Genomic DNA, 22,089 nt, shown 5'->3' with positions numbered 1-22,089 from the left:
CACGGGGAGAACGTGTAATGATGATGAAAGATAGAGGTCTAACCAAACTTGTGTGAAGGCACTCTCTGGGTTAGGGCTAGGTTGAGCAGGCCTGGGTAGTAGTGGTAGAAGCAGTGACATAAGGTTATTATCAGGAGTGAGATTTGCACCAGCACCCCCTCCCTAGAGGAGGCTGAGATAAAACTGACATAACATCAGGAGTGGGATTTGAACCAACACCCCTCCAGAGGGGCAGCCTTCACTTTTATGTAGGCAGCGCAACCTAACCTAACCCCAGCTCTTCAGTAGAGCAAGGAAACCTCAGACTGCAGATGGTTGTATGGCCAGTTATGAAAGGTCTGTACATATACATATATATACAGTATATATGTATATATACATATATACACGATTTAGTCACAAGCTGATCTTCCAGCGGCCACATTACTGAGCATATGGATGAGAAGACTGCAGCATAATGCACCACGCAAGGAGCATCAAGACTCCACAGTGGTTTCTTAGCAACTGTACACAGCAGGATATTGCTCCCCATCACTCCCTAAACGCAAGCAACCAAGAAAAAAAAAGAAAAAACAAAGTCATTTACTGTACATGGACGAGGCTTTTTCTATTCCTTTTATCCGTACTCGCGTGTGTGTATGATAAAATGTCACATTTCTTTCACAGTTTCCCTAATGTAAGGTGTGTAAGAGCAGCAGCACACTGTCACTCGCGATGCACGTCCTCCACACACTGTCAGCACATCACAGGCTCTCAGTAACAATGTCACTGGAGGTCGGCGGGGGCTGTGGATGTGTGTGGTGTAGAGCAGAGAAACTTCACCAGCAGGAGGTGGACACATTTTTATTCCATTTACAGTGACCAAGATCATCTTTTTCCTCAAATATACTGATTTAGCAGCTGCTATTAGTTTTAGGAGCCCTTTAAGCATTAAGCATTTAAGCATTTGGAGCAATATCCTGATATAGTTTTTTTTTTTTACAACTTTTTTTATGATTTATTTCAAGCCCGTTAACAGCTATGGTCTCCAGGAAGAAAGACTCACATCACACGCACACACATTGTATTTTAAACTTATCTTACTACTTTTCACTGTTTTTATTCATGTATGTGCATGTTTGAGCCACTGACGTTTTCATTATGCTCGAGTAATGGCAATATAGATCATTCTGAACTCTATTTATGGAATATTTTCAGTTTTCAGTTAAACAGGCTTAATTTTTCAGCTTCGAGTGTCACAAGAGAAACATATATTAGTTAAAAGAACGTGCCATCGGCCAAAGTCAACACGGTTACACGGTGTTACACGGTGTTACATGGTGACAGGTTTGGGAACATGTGGTCTACATAGCTTTTGCTGTCCAACTGTTTCCGTTGTGTCGGGTTCATCTATAAAACTACGTTTGAAATGTACGTTTCTATTGTGTTTCTTCTTTTGCATAGATTTAAATACCTGATATTGTTATTCCACATGTTTTTGTGTTTTCATATTTGAACTGTTATACTCCTTGTTTTGTTAATGCAACTGCTGCATAGTGACATGATCCATCTCTTTATATTTGAATAGAGTTTTAATTTTGGAGTCAGGTGACCATACTGTTCACTTTTCACACACACATGCACACAATTAGCTTTGAATATTTTGTAGGTTTGACAGGTTTTCTTACAAGTGCTAAAACATTAGTATGTCTGCAGTCATCATCCTATCAAGAAACTGCATTGCGAGTACCACAGAGTGTTACTGCTGCACACACTGCCACAGAGTGGCAGACGCTGATTACTGCACATCATTTAATACCACGACCACATTGTTGTTCTCCAGTCGCCTCCCAACAGCACACAGAGCTCAACGCCACAAAACAAGTAGTTAAATCCGTATAAAAAGTAGGTTGCCTTTATTAGAAGCTGGGAAACCAAAACAGTATCAACATCATCGTTATTAATACTTTTTTTTTGTAAGACCACAATATTGCCATTGCAATCACCAGTATCATCATTGCTTCGCACTTTTTCCACAACATGCAAAAGATTCAAGAGTTCAGCGTTCCTTTTTCCACACCACTGACAAAAAAAGCTTCTCCACTTGGTCTTCAGTAAGAATCACAACTTGGCTTACATTTTTACATTGCCAGTATAACTGAAGCAAGATAGAAAAATGAAACATCCAAAAACATTTAAACAGAGGAAATTGTAAAATGGATGACATAGGAGAAATTCATAGCCTTATGCCATGTGCCTCCTGTGGGATGATGGCAAGGGCCGTCATTCGAAGCCCTCAGTGCTGTGAACTACAAGACACTATCTGATCCTACTGCAGAGCTCTCAGAGCTTCACATTAGTATAAACACATTTTCTTTTTCTCCCCCCTGTTTTTTTGTCTTATGTATCCAATTGTCTCAAACTGACATTAAGGACCGGGTGCCAATTTGGGACCTGAATATATATATATATATATATATATATATATATATATATATATATATATATAAATATATATATAAAAAAAAAACAATTACGAGCGAATGACAGTTAAAGAACAATCAAATGTGCTTCTGAACCAGGGACCAGGTTCAAATGAGTCCTGTACTCATCCAGGACTGCAGATTACTGTTTCAATCTCGGGGACCAATCAGAATTTCTCCTGACAAACACCAAATAAACAAGACCATAATAGCAACTTTTTTCTCCCCACTTTTGTTTTTGCTTTGACATCATACACTACTTGTCGCAAAAAAGTCTCACAAGTGCTGCACCTGATCTCTGAATCACTAGTTTTGAGATCATTTATGGCTTTGGATGGTCTGCTGATCGTACAAATTGTTGTTCCGAGCCCAGTTTGTTGTTTGTAGCAAAGACCTAAAACATGAGGACAAATTACATTCTCAGGCCTCCAGTGATATCAGAGCCACTACTGAAAAACTTAACTCAATTAAAATTAAGGCATTAATAGACAAATGAACACCAGATTCATAGCGAGCTGCCCACTTCATCATTTTCATCACCTTCCTGAACCTCAGTGCTGTACAAGTCTGCATTTAAAAATGTATCAGCTTGTGAAACACTAATGTGAGCAACAAAGAGTTGGAATAAACAAATTGACATGGATACCAACAGTAACCATTAAGCTGATGAAGAGAGGGGACAGAGAAAGAAAGGATTCAAGGGAGGAGCAATCAGGAAGGGATGGCTGGTCCAACCATCACACGGAACAGATTGGATAGGGTCGACTTTTTTCTTTAAAATCAAGATACATTTTATTTCTTTTCTTAAAAAACAAACATTACAAAAAAAATCTGAATAGAGAATTAGAACAATGAACCAACAGGAGCAAAAAAAACAACATTCATTTTTTAACTCTCAAAAGGTAAATGAAAAAAGGGAACATCTCTTCTTGCATTAAAAAAAAAAAAAGATATGGGGTTGCCTGGCACAACAGGTTGAATGAGAGGATGCTGGAGCCATGCAGGGAGGGGGAGGTTAGTGTGTGGTGAGAAGGTGTGGGTTGCTTCACGCAGCATGGTGCATGATTAGAAAGCCTAACATATAACAACAAAAACCGTTTCACAGAGGCAGCCAATGGACTGAGAGAGGAGCAAAGCCACACCCTCTTACAGGAAGTAACCCACAGGCATACAGAGTTAAACAAGTACATATAAAGAACACACACACGTGTTGTTAGCATGATATGGTGTGATAGTGGCAGCAGCGACCCACCACTCTGACACTAACACACCTCAGGCTGTTTGATCTAACAAGCAGCCGCTACAAGTGGAATACTTATCAAAATAATGCGCTTCACTTCCCCACACAGCAGCCACACAAGAGTTCACGGCATGGAATCATCTGAAAGAGGCGGGTGATATTTAGATAAAATCAAAAATTGCTGCTGTGACTGAAAGAACAGCTTTAAAAGTTTTTTTTTTCTTTTGTTTTTTTTTTGTTTAAAAAAAAAAAGAAAAAAAAAGAAAAAGGCTAACAAAAATAATAACTGAAGTCGTCCTGTTAAAACATTCTCCTGGTTTAAAAGCACAAGTACCAGAGAAGAGAGAGGAAAAGCTTCAGCCCCGTGTGTGTTGGCTTTGTAAATACAGCGCTTTAGTTGTTGACAATGAGGAGCTCTGAAAAATACTCCCAGTATTCTGAAAAGTCAAGAAGGAAAAAGTAGTGTGGCCAGTCATGCCAGATCACTGATGATCCATGTAAAAGGGGGAAAAAAAGAAGAAAAAACAAACCCACACTGGTGAACTTGCAAGTTCATACTCAGGACGGATGCTAACAAGGATGCAGCTCTTGGAAGGGCAAAATAAAAACTCAGATTTACACTGAAATGCGGAAAAAAAGGAGGGTGGGGCTGAATGTCGACAGTAAAGCTCCTCTTAAATGATCACATGAGCACAATGTCCGAGTTGGGGGGTAAGGGGGGGGGCAAACAAGAAAAAGCCCACCAAGTCCAAACCATTGAGCCAGGCCACCAGGAGGAAAACAATAACAAAAAACCAAAACAAAACATAGAGAAGAGAAGGAGAGAAGAGAGAGAGAGAGAGAGAGAGAGAGAGAGAGAGAGAGAGACATGGAGGATGGGCTTCAAACATGTACCATCTTCTAGTCTTCTCCAGAGGGTGCCTCCTCTTCTGAGCCATCCTCCTCCTCTTCGTCTTCCTCCTCTTCATCTCCTCCGGCAGCCTCCTTTGTCGTTTTGGGGGCAGGGGAGGTCTCTTTCTTCTCGGCCTCCTCCTCTTCCTCCTCCAGGGGACTCTCGGGCTCCTCCTCCTCCTCCTCCTCTTTGGGTGAGCTCTTCTCCACGGCCTTGGTGCTGGGACGGCCCTTCCCTTTTCCTTTCATCGGGCTGGGTGTCACTGTGGGACAAAAGAATATGGTTTGGTCTTTTTGTTGGAAACAGTTATGATGGAGCCCTTATTAGTTCCTTAATTTCTGAATATACAAAAGCTTTGTTTTTATCCTTTGACAAACATTGGTGCTTGTATTACTTGTGATATGAACTAAAATGTTGATTTATGCAGTTTGATTTATTGATTTATGATTTATGCAGAAACAGTTTCAAGACAATTCACGATCAAAATGGGTTCCAGAATTTGGTATCACTTTATTTTGATGGTACATTGTTGACACTACAATAATCAACCGATATTCAGTATCATGTCAACAAATAATCGGTTGACACTTATCTACTCTTCAACTGTTTTGAACTTAAATTAGTGGTCTATAAGTGCAGTATCCCTACAAATAATCTGTAGATGGTCAACCTATAGGATAGCTAATTATCAAAAGATGAGCAACTAATTGTCAGCTAATCTGATTTAATACCGGTTGATTACTATGCGAGTCAACAATGTTGTGGGTAATATTTAATATCAAAATATTAAAAATATTGCAATGATAAAGTCAAAACACTCAGCGATTAAGTCAAGTATATGACAATGCCAAAGTGTAATATAGACAGACAGACGACTTTATTAATTAATATAAGAAGTTTGTGGGTAAAAATGCACCATCACAATTCACTAAAATATTACTGATTTATTTAATTGCATTTCTGGTCATAAAATCATCATGATTGTTGTATTGGGTTGAATCTTCTGAATCTGTGCCATTTTAGCACAAGTTTAATATCTTGAACACAAAAATTGGATCTGTTCTTTTGGGTGAGACTGCAGAAAATTTCATGAGAATTTCTCACCTGTGGCCTTTAATCGGGGTTTGGGGCTTTTCTTCTCTTTCTTGTCCGGCCGTCCCCGTCGAATCACCTTCTTGCTTCTCTTCTTGGAGTGACCATAGTCACTGTCATCATCATCCTCCACCATGAAGTCCTCATCACTGCCAGACTCATCAGCTACACACGGAAAAGGGAACACAAAACTATTATTTTGCTCTGTATATGAATAACTTTGGAATGTAATTTGTCCTCAAAGATTACTACGCCTACCATTACTATGCTACTACAAAAGTTTGTTTGGGTCTGACTGTGTCAACTGTGTTTAAATCCTTAATTATGATTGCAGAGTAACTCACAATATATGGCTCACAATAGTAACATTACTGTATTGTACATACATGTATAGTGAAAAAAGTTTGTTTTGGTGACTGTTTTTGGTTAGAGGTATATTATTCTATGTTCCATTATAGGTGCAACAGTCCAGTTCTTTTCTCTGCTCACTCACTTCAAAGTTCTCAGGAATAACACTGCAAACAAAACAGCACTGGTCAACTGGCTGACAGCTTGCTTAAGATTAACAGTATACACAGTGTTTGGTGCAAGTGGTATCTGCATCAGTGGACAGATCAGAGGTACATACGGTCCAGGTAGGGCTCCTCTTGGTCTTCGTGCTCCTCGTCCTCGCTGCCTCCGTCGCCCAGCAAGATCTCCCTCTGTTTGGACACAGCCTTGGAAGCCGCCTGACGCACTGTACGCTTTCGACTCACTTCCCGCTCATCATCACTGTCTTCTACAACAAGACACAAGAGTGCATCATTCATTTACTACGATGAATCACCACTATAAAAAAAGTTATCTGAAAATCAACATTTGTTATGCTGCTATTGAAAACAATTATATTGATAACAATCATTGTTATTGCTTTATGGTGCAGCCCTACCATCACCTAAACCCAACAGTTTACTTTAAGTGCATTAAGTGCAAGGTTATTACATATAATAAGCCATCTATTACTTTCAAGTTGTAAAAAAACAAGTTCAAATCTGGTGACTGCCACTGCCGACATTGCTGCAGTGTCAGAGAGAAACTACAGAAACTCTGAGGAAGGTAGAGACTATGACAGAAACACCTTGGAAGTGCCGTCTTTCTGCACATGGACAGATTTTACATTTACCCTTCCTAAACATTACGGTTATATACCTGGAATTGTTTTTTTTAAGAGATGAACACAGTGCCTGTGTAATTACTCATGGTGCCAGAAGGGGAAGACAAAGAACCCATGCTGCAGGTCTAAGATTTATGTGATACTTTATTTATATAAAAAAAACAATAATATATAAAATAAACATTGTTGAGTCATACTGTCTTATTGTTGGTTAATTAATCACAAAGAAATGAGATGTCATCACTATTTATTAGCCATGCCCAGCAGATAAAGTGACTGACTTGAGTCCTAAAGATCTAGGAGCCATGTTGTCATGGGCAACAGCCCTGCAATATTCTCCCAAAGAACATTGGTGCAGAGGGAGGAGCCAGACTGGAGACAGTGGGGAGCTCAGTAGCAAGCACTTGATGGTTGAGCCTTGACCAATGGGTACCACTGGGGCACAACCCAAAAATAAATATTAAGATGCATTTGAGAGTGGGAACATATGACAAACTACATCACCACTTTCAGTATTCTAAATTTTTTAAAGATAGCTGAATGTTCACACCAGGCCAGAGGGGATAATGTTACTCAACGTCACACACCACTGGAGTGAAGACTGGGCCACATGGCTTATAAATTATCTCTATATTTTAAGGCTATATCCTGATATGTGACATATATCTGGGTTATTAAGTTGCACAGAGTCATTTCTCTGGGCACATGAAAAGTTTTCTTTTGAGATGTTTGTTTTAGTCAAAAGGAGAGTGACAAATACATAGTAAATACTGTTTAAGATCTGTATTACATGATCTTAAAATATAATTACCCATTTCAGATAATGCCTATTTTATTTATTTGGCTTTTTACTGTTGAATGGAGAATATGTATGTGTTAGAAAACAAGAACAATTTGTGATTCAGCGCAGACTACGATGAGAAATGGATGGACCGCATGCAGGACTCAAATGCACAGATTACCCGCTGGTACCTGGCCATGCAGCCGTACCGCTTTCACATCAACCATATCCCTAGGCGGCACAAGGACACACAGATGCCCCAACACACACACAAGGATGTTGACAGCCTGGTCGTGTTCACATTTGATTGTATTTGTAGTTTCTGTGAATGGGTTAAAATTGTGTTTATTTTTATTGGATAGTGCTAAACTTTATATTTAATTTGTGTGGTTTTATGCTTGTTGTTTAATTTGCGCTATTTTTTAAATAAAGTTTGTGGTTTGATTATATCTGCACTCTTTATTATTTTTTACAATGCAATATTGCCTTTGCTTGTCGGAATAGTTTTATATTAAGATATCGAAACTGTACCGTTACAGTGGCCCAAAAAACGTGGGAAAACTGCACCGTTCCAACCCTAATAAAGTGCAATCAAAATTAACAACTGTTCATGTGGTCAGAATGAACTACATGCTAATTAATAATGCACCTTGTATAACAATAAACTGCTAGAATTCGTCTCATTACAGAGTAAAATAAATAGACCAAAGCCTCCACCAGACAACCTACATAAAAAGGATTTCATATGGGACATAAAAGGTTTGATGAAATGCTGAAGTAGGTTGTGTTATACTGGTAGTGGCTGATGTAGCACGGAAATTCCAGCCAGCAGCAGAAATGAGGAGTGACCTTCATCCAACCCAATAGCTTAGGAGACACAAGGAGCAATCTATCAGACATGGCACAAGCTCCCTCTGGAGAGACAAGACATTATACAATTGACTTTCACACATGCGTGTGTGGTACTCTCACCTGGATCCAGACTAGAATGTGTAAAATTGATGCCCACCCAAGCTGATCAAATTAAAAACTTCTGAAGCAGGTTGCCCATTAATCTGTACACTTTAAATGGCCACAAAAAACCTCCATGAGATGAATTACTCTTTTAATTTATGTGCTGATAATGAACTTAATGAAGTTCAGTGTAAATTAAATCCGACAGTCATTGAGACTCATAAATTCAATCTCCTCTCTCCCCTCTCAAACATCAGCTGTCATTTCAGCTAGGTCGGTGGCTGCGGTTGGAAAGGTTCATCCTATCATCATTAGAGATCCATACGTCATATGAATCATTGTGTTTACACGGCCATGGTGGCAGGAAAAGCGAACCAGTGCTAGTTTGTCTGCACACTTGAAATCCATGGAGATTGAGCAATGCAACACATAACTTGACAGACTGAATATATCCGAAGCTTATAATGCCCCTGGGAAGCTCCACAAGTACAAAATCCAGGGAGGACATTATTCCAGACATACAGTACATACAGTACAGACGGAAAGATGAGAAGGTGAGTGCATTAGGACATAACCTACTGTATACTAAGATATGAGGCAACTGCAGTACAGTATGGACATAAAAAGTGTTTACAGTTACATTGAAAGGACTCAAAACTCTTTGTGGTCTTCATTTATTTGTCAAGTGCCAGCATCTGTGGCTGAAGTTAAATTAAATCATGACAACAAATTGATCACAAAACTAGGACATCTGAGCAGCTGCTCTTAGAAATGACAAGATCACAGTTAAACAAAAAAAAAAAAAAGAGGAGGTGATAGAGCCTTTTCTGTGGTGGCTCCTAAGCTGTGGAAACAGCCTTCCTGTACATGTGAGAGCTGCCAAGACCAATTAAAATATCTCTTGCTGGCTTTTAGCACTGGTTGAGCAAGATACCTTGGTTTTTATTACGCAAGCACCGATTATTTTGAATGTAAATGTTTTGATTGCTTATCTTAGCATATACTTGTGATTTTATTTGTATCGTCTGTGCAGAACTTCAGTCAACTAAAGGTGATTTTTAAATGTGCTACTGAAATAAACTTCACTTGGTTAATCAAATTTGATTGTTTGACTGCAGGCTGCAACTCTAATACACCCCTAGTCTTCATATGTCCCCCCCCCCATTATCACATAATATGCACAGCTACTTGGGGTGTTGAAAACAATTGCTTCAGTGATGCATCACAATGTGAACGCACGGATAGTTCTCCGCCGACACAGTAACAGCACATCATCGACTACAGCCATGTTACGCTGCTTGTAGGGCTCAGCAATAAGTCAATAGCAAAATGTATTGCAACATAATTTTCTTGAATATCAACTTAACAAAAAATCTATATATAATGATATGATTATGCACTGTGCAAACACTAGGAGACACAACACATGATTGCTATGAATGTCTGAGCATGATTAACTGATAGTATTTTACATTAAAAATTGTTTATCAATTGTCATGTCACCCAGCCCTGATCAATGACTATCCAGTTGAACAGTTAAAATATTAGCTTTGATTAGGGGGATGAAGCATTACAATTTCAAAATGTCCTAATTAAAATTATTCTCCAGATGCATGTATGATAACATTTTATCCTACGTACTATGTATAAATGTAGATGAACATTACAAATAAGCAGCATATACTATACATCTACTTCACAATTTCAAGGAGCATTGACCCAGAATGTAAACATATCCATACTATTAAAGTAGGAGAAAGAAACTGGACTCACCTGCAGCCCGTTTTCTCTTTGGCCCTCTCTTGCTGGGCTTCTCAACCTTGGCTTTCTTTCCCTTTTTCCCTTTTTTTTCTTCATAGTCACTTCCTCCATCTTCATCTTCTTCCTCTCCAAATTCATTGTCTTCATCACTGCCAAAGTCCTCCGCTGCGACAAATTGCAGGAAAGTGAGTGAGTCACACCACAATAATGAGGGTCCAGCAGTTTTTAAAGAGTGACCGAGCCAATCTTCACACCTATATCAGAAAACACAAACTTACCTGCTGAATCATTTTTGGGTTTAGAGAGCTTGTCATCAGAGTCCTCACTGGAAGAAAGAAAAAAAAATAAACTTAGTAAATGGAGGGAGGGAGGGAGAGAAGCTAGGATCAAGGCACATATTTAATAATTTATTTGTAAATTATGTTTATTTCCAGGTATTAAAATCGAGATATGTTAAACAACTTAAAAATAGCTTTGATTGTAATGGAACACCAAATTCTTGGGTGAGCAAAAGCATAGGAGCAGAAGGATTTGAATTAGATTTAAATGAATACTACTAAATATTTAGCGCCAAATCCTTTGCTGTGGGTCACATTGTTTTTTTAGATGAGTCATCAAATTACTTGTAGTGTTACTTGCAGATACTGTGATATTGTCATGGCATTACCCCATTTTAGTTTTGGAAAACATGGAGATTAATTACAGCAATTAGAACTGTTGGCATCAATAAGCTGTACCAGCGCCAGATGCCAGTGGAGATATCTTTTAGATCCTTATTTAAGTTTCTGGCATTCACATTTTAGTAAATCACACATTGGCTCCATGATGAACTGAGAGAAGATCATCTCTGTGCTGGGCTTAGTTCGCTCCAGCAGTTTTCCCACTGACTCTCATCAGTTAATAACAGAAAAATGACAATCTCAGACAAAGTTCACATTGATAAAATGTAGGGCTGTAAAGTCCTGGTCAATTTATGAGTCGATATGTTGTGATTCGACTCAAAGTTAACTTTTTGCCGTGTTAATTTTATACAGTCTATGGTTAATTAGATTTAATCTGGAGGAATGTACCAAGTGCTAATGGGGGTGTTCAGAGCACCCCTGTTCCACAGGTAACCGCGTGCCTTCAGAGAACACCCCCCTTGTTTTCAGTATTTTGGATTAGCCCAACCCACAGGAGACAGAAAGATTAAAGAACGTCCGGTGGTTTTATTTAATTTTGAGCGTTTTATTTTAGGCAACAGTCAGTCCTCCTCTAACATCCATGTCAAAGACATCGGCAGTGTGGCAGCATTTTACAAAAATAGATGGCGATAAAAAACATCAAATGCAAAGTTTGCCAGCAACAGTTTGCATATCACAGCTCGACGACGGACATGGCATATCATATACTGTAAAAACTGTAAGCCAACTTGTCTTCGTTATGTTGCTCTGTCCATTTTGGGTACATGAACATATCAGAATTGGCATATTTCAATGTTTTAGTCTAATAATCATTGATTTGTTTTATAACTGCAGTTGCACTCACCCGCAACAACGGCAGCTATCTATTTGTGTCACAGCCGCGAAGCTGAGCTCCTATGTTCAGACTCGCTCTGTGCGATGACATGCACAGGCACAGAATGAAATATTCCTCTACAGTTGATATCGTGCTGATATCAACGTAGTATAGTATAGTATTCGAATATCATACGCTATGATATTGCACAGATGCACAGGATGCAAAACACTTTCAGAGCCGTCAGTCCCCCACCCCTCGACTAGTCGATTTTGAGTCGAAATTTCAGGGCTTCAGTTGACCAAGAATTTCTTTGGTTGATTACAGCCCTACTAAAATGACTTGATCTCAGCACATTTATACAGAGGAGGCTCTCTGTATAAAGCATGACGAACTGGCTAATCGAAAAAGTGATCAACTGGCACTGATATCCAGACAACTACAGATTTTTTAGCACCAAAACATGCTATAGGAAAATATATGTTAATACCAGCCACCACCAGGAACTCACCTGTCATCCTGTGAGTTCTTTGAACGCTTGTGCTTGGGCTCACGAGGGGCTGCGCGCACCTTCTTAGGCTTACTGTCATCATACTCCTCATCTACAGAAAAAGAGCAAAGTCAGTCAAGTACCAAAACTTTTTTTTTTTACTTAGTCTTGATATTTCTTTGATTTGCAATGGTGATTTCAGCTCCTCTTCAGTCTGTCTGATCTACTGGACTCAACCAACTGCATCAAATTATAGTGGGGGTGAAGAATAAGAGTCGATAATGTGAATATTCGAAAGTATCTATTTTTCAAACTAGGCACCAAAAAAAGAATTGTAATTTCAGCATATCAGATTGAAAGAAAACAACAAATGCTTCTCAGACCTGAAACTCAGGCTATACAGATTTTAAAGTGCATGCAGAGAAAACACTGATCCTTCTTTTCACTCTGTGTTCAGAATGCAACCAAAATGGGTAAAATGTCACTTCTCTACATGTTAAGTTACTCGACACGAGACAAACCAAGCATTTCAGAGTCGAGAACGTTGCCGAGATATAAACACCACTTTTTTTCTAACACTTCAAGACTTTTTTTCATCATTCAAATTTAGCAAGGTGGTTAGTAACACATTTTCCTGTGAGGTGACAACATCAAAAATAAATTGTTTTACATCCACTTTAAAGTGTCTTGGGTCAATCACAATGTGACACATAGCAAAAAATATCACAGCCATACTGTAGTGGTAACCATGTTTGTAGTGATGCCTGCGTTGTTACTATGGCAGCCAATGGAAACAGGCAATGTCTGGACACACACATCTGATAACTTACAAATTAATGGTGCAGTCTTTATTCATTTGTGAATTAAGAAACAAATCTGATTTGCCTGTAGTCTGGGCAAAGTAGCTGGGAATAGTTACCTGCTCCAATGGCTGGCATCTGTACAGCTATCATCCTGACAACCATACTAAGTTTACAGCAGCGCTTTATTTATCCATTTTTACACATTTTATGTTTTTGGATATCAAGCATTACTACAGTCGTATCGCTTGTTAACATCACCAATATCAGTGTACTCAACCAGAGAAAACATGGTTGCACATTATGACAGTGAGTTACAATGAGTTTACGTCAAGAGATTATGCAAGGTTATTTGTCCTATGACAGCTAAACCTTGAATATCTCTATTTATTAATTAATTGTGGTAGATGTTGCTAGTCAATAAGCAAGATCACTCCACCATAGTAATACTGGATTTATATGACATTTGCAAGTGAGAAATTGATTTGTATATATATATATATATATATATCAGTAAAATAGGCAACATATAAGTATTTTTGCATGTATTTAATTATTACATGTGTGATAGTGACATAATATTTAATCAGAGGAATGTTGAGTAACATTATATTTTTGTACTAGTGATGTATAATGTGATTACAGCTCAATATTTGTTGCATTAACTCTGATTAACTCAAACAGATGCGACACTGCACTTACCCGCATCATCCGACTCGTTGAATTGTGAGTAGTTCACCACTTTCCTGTTCCTGTGAAGAAGAACAAAAAGTACATCAGATTACATTCACAATGTACTGCTTAAGTGGCTCATGTCATGGCTCCAGGACAGTGGGGCCACAGGTTATGAAGTTATTATACGTTATGTCCAACAATTCATCAGACAGCTGTGTATTCATCACTGAATTGTTATATTTGGTTTGAGAGGCCACAGGCAACCTCCAACTGGGGAAACTGAAGCGGACACTGATCTACCTTCTACCATTTCCACAGCCAATTTGGCAAAGTGTGCACAGTAAGCCTCAGATGACAGCAGTCAACTATAGTTCAGGTAACACACACCTTGAGAAATCTACATAACAAAGACACAGCGCCAGCTAGTGCTTTTGAAAACGGAAAGAAAAAAAACACTCATTATATTATACTTACTCAGCAAATTTATACGGGAAAACTGACATACTAACTGTTAATAACACCACACTGGAGTATTGTCATGAGTGGTGGTGGTCTCTAACAGTGCCAAACCTTTTTAAGTACTTGGATTACAACAACAACAACAGGTGCTCGCACACACATACATACACACCTCAGAAATGGCAGCAATGACATGTCTTCCAAGCTTTCCACACATCGACTTTCACATCCCAGGTGTGTCAGGGATTGCAACATACAACATGCATACATGTTCCCACTCACTCGGTTATGACAAGACACCAAACCAAACTGGGGACAGGATGACAGTGTTTTGGGAGGCAAAATAAAACAAAGCTAATCACAATCATGGGTCAGGGTCTGACTGATGGCTCAATGGCCCTGGTACAAAAGTTAGGTGTGATTAACCGTTCACTGGTGAGTCCTAGGACAGTACCATTGAACATATATGTTCTTAATGTAAAAACCAATGGCATTATCCTCAATTATATGAGTTGCCGGCCATAACCATGGCATGAGCATACCCAGTCTCTGTCACTGGTCATGTGATATGTTTTTTGGTTGTTTATCATAGACATTTACAATACAGAAACACTGGTGCAGTGTTAACGCTTAGCTTTTTTTTGTCTCACTCTTAGTATTGCATTGGAGGAATTCCGCCCATCGCTTCACTGTCATAACATTCACAAAATAAATTGTCCTTGCAGTCAGCCAGACTTAATCAGTTTCAGCTTAAGGGGCAGAGGTTCTCCGTTTTACTGTGGCAGTGTACCTGTCACATGGCACAGCAGCGGGAGCCCCTTGTCCCCTCTGAGGGGGATTGGGGAGACCCATACATTAATTCAAGAGTACTTGAAAGTTTTCCATGTATTTACTGCTGGAAAATAGCTTAAATCTTGAGAAGTTCTTCTGGAGACCTGCTTTTGTTGGATCGGTTCATGCCAGTCCATTCAAATCAGAAGGACCAAATGGGTGAGAAATTATGAAAGTTCACAGCAGATTCACACGTTATACAAGAGAAGGTGAATATTGTTTTAATTAGGTGTAAAGGCTGTAAGGATTAGTCGATTATTGAAATTGATATTTCAATAACTTAATTAATCTTTTTTTTTCCTTAGAGAAAAAAAGTTTTCAGATATTTTAGATTCTTAAATATTCTTTTTTGGTTTATCTGCTCCACATAACAAAGAAAGTATTAAACCTGAATAATAATGGTTTGTGGACAAAACATTTTGAGGTTTGGGAAACACCAACCAACACGGTCTGTAAAAGGTATATTCAGTAGTTAGCTGAAGGCAACTGGACTTGCTTGAGTTTTGCCTCTCATCCAAGAAACTTCTTCTTCATTCCAAACCAACATTTTCTTCCATTTTACAGACAAAACAACTAATTAATTGAGAAAATAATCAACAAATAATTGTGAGTTGCAGCCTCAAAGTAAAGAATTTAATTAATTGTCACCCCATGCAACTCCTTCCATATATGGCAACACACTTAATGGCCACCAAGGTGAGGTTCCAAAAGCATGCCGAGTAGGTACTATGCAATGATTGGTCAGATTGCCGTCACAGGAAGAGACGTTCCACACACAAATCCAGCTGAACTGTAGATCACTTTAAACTACTTAACAATCCTAAAAACGTGGGTTAATATCCAACAATTACCAGGGAAATCTCTATATTTAACAGAGGAGTCTGGTGTATTTAGGGACAGCGCCGGCGATCGCGAGCAGCATCACAGACCGCTGCCTCTGTAGTCTGTGGCTGTGCTCCGGAGATGTGTGGACAGAAATCAAGCCGAACAGTGCCAAACTGTAGATCAGTTAAAACTACTTAACAATCCTAAAAACGTGGGTTAATCTCCAACAACTACAAGAGTCTGGTGTAAAGTCACTAGTCACTCGTGTGTGTCGAGTATAAAACAAAGTCACAGCGGTTTAAATTTTTAAAATGTCACTCGTTATTAACCTCTCTCATCAGCAACTACAAATGGCACAATATAATTTGTTTTCCTCCCAGTAAAAGTATGCCGATATTGACATCAGCCCAGAACAGTCATTTTAGACCATTTGAATCTATGAAAATGTTAGCAGCATGTGCAAGACATACTTCTCCCATAAAGAATAAATAAAGAGCACACAATGTGACTCAGCTAAAATGCCGTTGCTTATTTTTATTTACATATTCACAGACTGTGCATTTGCTTCACTCATGTGATATATGTATATGACATTTAGACTGTATCAGATTTTAGATTTTTACACCAATATCGGACCAGAACCAATACTGACCCAGTATCATATCAGTGCATCCCTACCAGCAACACCAATGAGTAATAATCTCCATTAATATGACAACTTACATTTGTTGGTCTTACATCTCATCCCTGCAAAATATGCTTGCGTTTCAGACTATTTCGGATCAAGCACAATAAAACTACCCTTTAAATGGCAGCCATATTTGTTGTTGCCTGCAACTTGTTACTCTGCAGTGCTCTCTAGAGGAAGTATTGCGTTAACAACCACACCAACGCGAAAGACACACAGATGTACTGTATGTAGGGTAGTGACAATGATAACATTGGGGGCAGGCGGATATATATATATATATATATATATATATATGTATGTAAGTGTGTATTAAGAAAAAAGGACTTTAGTGGTTGGCCAACCATATATGTTTTGTGTCCCGAGCTTAAATCCTAAATAAATAGATTGCCATATTTTAGCAAACATTAACTGTTTTTTAATAAAAGCGCTGTTACATTATTAACATAATTAATGAACGCTCAGATTGAAAAGTTGCCCAACTTGTGAAATAAATTTAATTTACCAAACACTACATTGCTATAAATAACAATGATGAGACAATATGTAATAATGCTGATTAATATCGTTGAAGAAAGAGAAATCCCGACAAATCAAACGCCATTAATTGAACATTTAACCGCGAAAAAAACCCGCGAGATTTCAAATATCAATTCCACGATACATTTAAATGTGTAGAATCGTTGATAATTAAGTTAGAGGGCAATATAATGTAGATAAAAATGGCCTAAACCGCCTCGTGTGTTAGAAATGGGGAGGGGTGAGTTTTTGTAGTACTCCGCCTTCCTTTACCAACAGCATACAGTGTTAATTTACTGCCAGGGCTGAAAATATAGTCCGCTCTCGTTCGTCGTTTATCTTTAATGGCTGTTCCGACAATTGCAAAACGTCTTAAATTAAATAAAGTGCAATGAATTGTAACGTAGACAACAGCACGACGTGCCTGGTCTACGCGGTAACAGGATCAAATCCCAAGGCCGACAACCACCTCCTCCTCCGGTCGTTTTTTTCCCCCCGTTTAGTGTGTGTGTGTGTGGTGGGGGGTGTACTAACGTTTTCGAGCTTCCTTTGGATGAATGGGTGGCCATATTCTTAGTCAAAGACAGAAAACTGTGACCAGGCCTGGTGGAAGTGAGTCGTAAAAACGTACCTTCTTAAATCAAACCGACTAATTTTCCGCCTGGCCTACAAAGCAGCCAACAATGCACATCGTGGATCCATTTAAAAGCGTAACAGACACGACACGGCGGCGGCGGGCTGCACGTATCTGCACAAGACATGGCGAACAGTCCCCACCGCTGGGATCCATGTTAGAAAGAGAGGGTGCACACACGGCAGAGGAGACACACTCACACGGACACGTTCCCATTATTTTTTCATGAAATAAACACATTCCCGAGCCCATGCAACACAACACGGACGAGACGTGCACGTTAACTGCGACGCATGCCAGCACGGAGTCGTTATTAACGTGCGGGGAGCACAGGACATATTTAGCCCACCTACCTCACTGGTCTTGACATTTTGCAGGAATACTGTAGAGGTTAAGGATGGGGGGAAGAAAAAAAAAGCACAGGGGGGGAAGAAATATCGGTTCCCGCTCTGCAAAACACCGAGGGGAGCGAGCCTGGTGCACAACTCCACCGTCCGAACTAGCGCGTGAAAATAAAAAGACGACAGCGACTTGTCCTCCAAACGCAAATATTCTTAAATTTTTTCCCTTCAGCTACTCAAAATGGTGAATAAAACAAACTGAAACTGCAGCCTGTGTGCAACCAAACCCACGGCTTAGAGGGGCGGGTCCTCCACGACTGGCCCCGCCTCCAAAGTGGCTCTGAGAGGAGCGTCTCGGTTCCCCGCTGCTCCTATTGGCTGATTTGAACGACAGGTTTGATTTTCATTGGATGCCTTGGGTGCTCATCAAATAACTTTTAGGATGCAGTCGCCCGCCTCTGGCAGCAAGTTCGGTTGAGCTAGCACTCTTAAGAAAACAAAAAGAGGCCCTCAGGTTGGATGCAAACACTCAATTCAATGAGGGTCCCAAAAGATCACAAGGCAACATTGCAATTACACGAAACTGTGGGCACACGTGTTATACATATACGACAAAAGAGTACATGTATTTATGGAAGCTTGACTGTCGTGTTTCTGTTTCTGATACTGAGACAAGCCCTCTACTGTTTCACCTGGCTACTACTGCAGCATGAGACACGGGCGGCAAGCACTTGCATCAGTGGCAATACAGTTGAAAAACCTATACCATTACAATTATATGTTCCGTTTATTTAGGTGATATATGATGTAGAAATTACATTTTAATATGTAACAATAACCTTTGTCACAAGCTCCCAAAATGATTAAAATCTAAATGAGAGGGAATAAAATCATACAGAAATTAAGGAAATCTGGCAGAAGAAGAGCAAAAAAAGGCAGTAATAACATAACATACATTGTCACCAGCAAAGACAGTAGCAGTAAAGATAATAAATAATACACAACCATTTCCACATAGTACAATATAGAAAGATATTAACAATACACTATAAAAAGTTAAAATAGAATGGACAATATAGACAGTTACCAGAATATACACAGTATGGGCTTGATATTTACAGTACAAACAAGGATTGAACATGAAATGTGATGTCACATTATGTATGCCAACTTAAAACATAAAGAAAAAACAAACGCTGTCATTGATGCCCTGGATCTGAATGCAGTCTAAAGGTTGTATTGCCTGCATGATCCTGCTCCTGATACTAATTTGAAAACCCAACTGCAACACACAGTATGACATGTGACGTTTAAGACACTGGTTGTTGAGTATTTCTGAACCAAAAATAACCAAAATACACACATTTAGGATCAGTAACTATAGTCTGGGTCTGACTTGCAGGCAGCTGTCCCTCACAATTATATCTGAACAAAGAAACATACTGTAGTTTGAACCATAAGTTCAAGCCTAAACAAAACATTATCTCTTACCCTAACCATATCCAGTTAATGTGTAACCTAAGCACAATTAAAATGTTATCCCTAAACTTAATCAGTTCCTCAGGAATTAGATTGTGCTTCATTAGAAACAGGTTCTGGAGGAGCACTGGTCCTGACAGGGTCAGTTTTTTATGTCAGGAAAGGTCCTAAACAGGTAACAAATACATGAACACACACACACACAGAGGTCTCAAACTCGCCTTTTTTGTAATTGTTTTGTAATTTTTGAGAGTCACGTCCTTGACATGCATTGCAGTATAAGTTAAGTTGTAGTTTGATGGTATCAGATTTTCTAATATTCCAGTTAACTTTACATCTATTGTAAGCAAATACTGAACTGAAGTTTACCTTTAAAAAAAATCTTTTTACAAAGCCAAAGTACAATTGCAATATCTGTCAGGTTAAACACAAATAGATATCTTCCCCCTTAATGCTCTGTAAATTGTCATTTACTGATATTTGGCTTGTTTTTGGCTCAAGAAATATTCAAACCAATCAATATAAAAATAAAATAGCTACAAAAACATGTAGTTGCACTACAGCCATCTATTTGCCGTCATTTCCAGGGTTGATTGTTAGAGGCACTTGGGTGGAAGCAACCTTTGTTTTTCATTCTCCCTGAATTCCAGGTCCACCCGCATGCGGTGAGTTTGGTTTGAGTAGCTACTGTTCAACTGAAGGTCTGTGCTGAGAGCTTGTTTGGAATGTGAGTTATTCCTATAATGCTGTGTGTGTGTTTGTGTGTGTTTAAAGTTGCTCAGTCCTGATCAGAATGCAAGCTACAGCTTATTGTTTTGGCAGTTGTGTGTAACAGAGAAACCTCATCTCTGCCTCACTCATTCTCTCTCTCTCTCTCTCTCTCTCTCTCTCTCTCTCTCTCGTTCTGCCTTTTTCCACATCAGACAGACCTCAGCACCATCCCAGGGATGATGCTGTTGTGAGGAGCAGGTGTGTTGCTATGGCAACCAAGGAAGTGTCTCTCACCTTTCAATTCGTGGATTGTGTGGTTCCATCTTCAGCCATAGCTCTGTATTATTCATCCTGCTAAAAAGAAAAAAAGTCCTTGGACTTCAGAGTTGTGTAATCACACCTGGGGTTGAAGAGTTTGTGTTTGGCAGGTAGGAAATGACGCTTACCTGCAGATTTGGTGTAGACTGCTGGCAGTTAAGATGCTTAAGTGTTAAGTAGAGATTACATTAAGAGATTAAGTGCTATCCACTGCTGAGGTGTGAAAATATGATTAAAACAAAACAAAAAAAGAGAAATCTTTATTTGGCAGTGCACATCATTTCCTCACCTGTGTCGTGCTGACCCCTTCTGGCGTGTGCCCTTAACTACAATGCACCAGGGAGGAAAAACATAAATGACTGCAAATCCAGTAGGGTAGAGCCAACTCTTTTTTTTATGTTTTACATCTTGATAGGTCAGTCAGTCAGTCATCATCTAACTGCTTTATCCTCCACCAGAGGGTCGCGGGGGGTGCTGTGCCAATCTCAGCTACATCGGGCGATAGGCGGGGTACACCCTGGACAGTTCGCCAGTCCATCGCAGGGCCACACAGATAGAGACAAACTACCATTCACTCTCACACTCGCTCCTATGGTCAATTTAGAGTGTCCAATTTTACCTAATCCCCACATTGCATGTTTTTGGACTGTGGGAGGAAGCCGGAGAACCCGGAGAGAACCCACGCACACATGGGGAGAACATGCAAACTCCATGCAGAAAGGCCCTTTCTTCATGGAAAAAAACCAGGGGCTCGAACCTGGGTCTTCTCGCGGCAAGGCGAGAGTGCTAACCACTACCCCACCGTGTGGCCCCATTTTGATAGGTTATAGGTAAAAATATATCAAAGAAAACATCAAACATAATTCTTTTAAAACTGTTAACGTTATTTTAAAGATGGTGTCAGAAATGATGGAAAGTAATTCCAGTGCCCATAGTTTTAAGATAAACAGAAAAGAAAAGTACTAAATAGAAAATACTATATATTTTCGTTCGATCCTTTATTATAAAATATAACATAATATCCATTGTGTCTTGTTGAGTTTCCTTGTCATATTTCAGATGTATGGGTCTTAATTTAGATGCTACATTTCTGGAGTATTTCATTTCTGTGATGCACAGCTAATGAACGTGGAATACACGTGACGCTTGGTTCAACTTAACATGAATTAGAATTTGTTTTATTTGCACATGCACCAGTTAGTGATAGTGAATTTCACATCCGCATTCAACCCATCTTTTTTACACACCAGTAGTGAACACACACATGCCGTAGGCAGCACTTGTCTGCGGCTGGGGAGAAATTGGGGTTGGGAACGTTGTTCAGGGGCACCGCAGCCCTTCACCTGTCCCTGGATTTGAACATGTGACCCTGTAGCCCTGATTGAAAAACACTGGACTGAATTACTTTACTGTATGAAAACTCTAACCTCGAACAGTTACGATAATATAGTATTACAATAGTGGTGAATTTTCTTTTTAATGACTAT

General features: G+C 39.3%; 1 protein-coding gene across 2 annotated transcripts; it reads right to left on the bottom strand.

The window, feature by feature from the left end:
* Positions 1 to 1,878: 1,878 nt before the first annotated feature.
* On the bottom strand, positions 1,879 to 18,404 carry nucks1a (nuclear casein kinase and cyclin-dependent kinase substrate 1a). 2 transcript variants are annotated; one of them, XM_044034309.1, is made up of 8 exons: positions 18,107 to 18,404; positions 13,825 to 13,874; positions 12,344 to 12,434; positions 10,614 to 10,660; positions 10,348 to 10,500; positions 6,315 to 6,461; positions 5,699 to 5,851; positions 1,879 to 4,856 (listed from the first exon to the last, which is right to left on the bottom strand). In XM_044034309.1, exons 1-8 carry the CDS (start codon positions 18,121 to 18,123, stop codon positions 4,603 to 4,605), a joined length of 912 nt encoding a protein of 303 aa, XP_043890244.1. In that variant the 5' UTR covers positions 18,124 to 18,404; the 3' UTR covers positions 1,879 to 4,602. The 2 variants fall into 2 exon arrangements, with proteins under 2 accessions (XP_043890244.1, XP_043890243.1); XM_044034308.1 differs by having other exon boundaries at positions 6,315 to 6,464; positions 18,107 to 18,402.
* Positions 18,405 to 22,089: the final 3,685 nt, after the last annotated feature.

The sequence above is a fragment of the Solea senegalensis genome, linkage group LG9 (assembly GCF_019176455.1).
Source record: "Solea senegalensis isolate Sse05_10M linkage group LG9, IFAPA_SoseM_1, whole genome shotgun sequence".
Classification (NCBI taxonomy): Eukaryota; Metazoa; Chordata; class Actinopteri; order Pleuronectiformes; family Soleidae; genus Solea; species Solea senegalensis.
Note: the sequence above shows the minus strand (reverse complement) of the source record. Positions and strands in the feature narration are given on the sequence as shown.

Bases quoted from the DNA above. Each gene is read 5' to 3' on its own strand.
- nucks1a (XM_044034308.1), bottom strand. The intron at 6,465-10,347 runs GTGAGTCCAGTT...GTCTTGTTGTAG, and splicing joins AAAGAGAAAACGGGCTGCAG to AAGACAGTGATGATGAGCGG. The intron at 5,852-6,314 runs GTATGTACCTCT...TTCCGTGTGTAG, and splicing joins AGAGGAGCCCTACCTGGACC to CTGATGAGTCTGGCAGTGAT.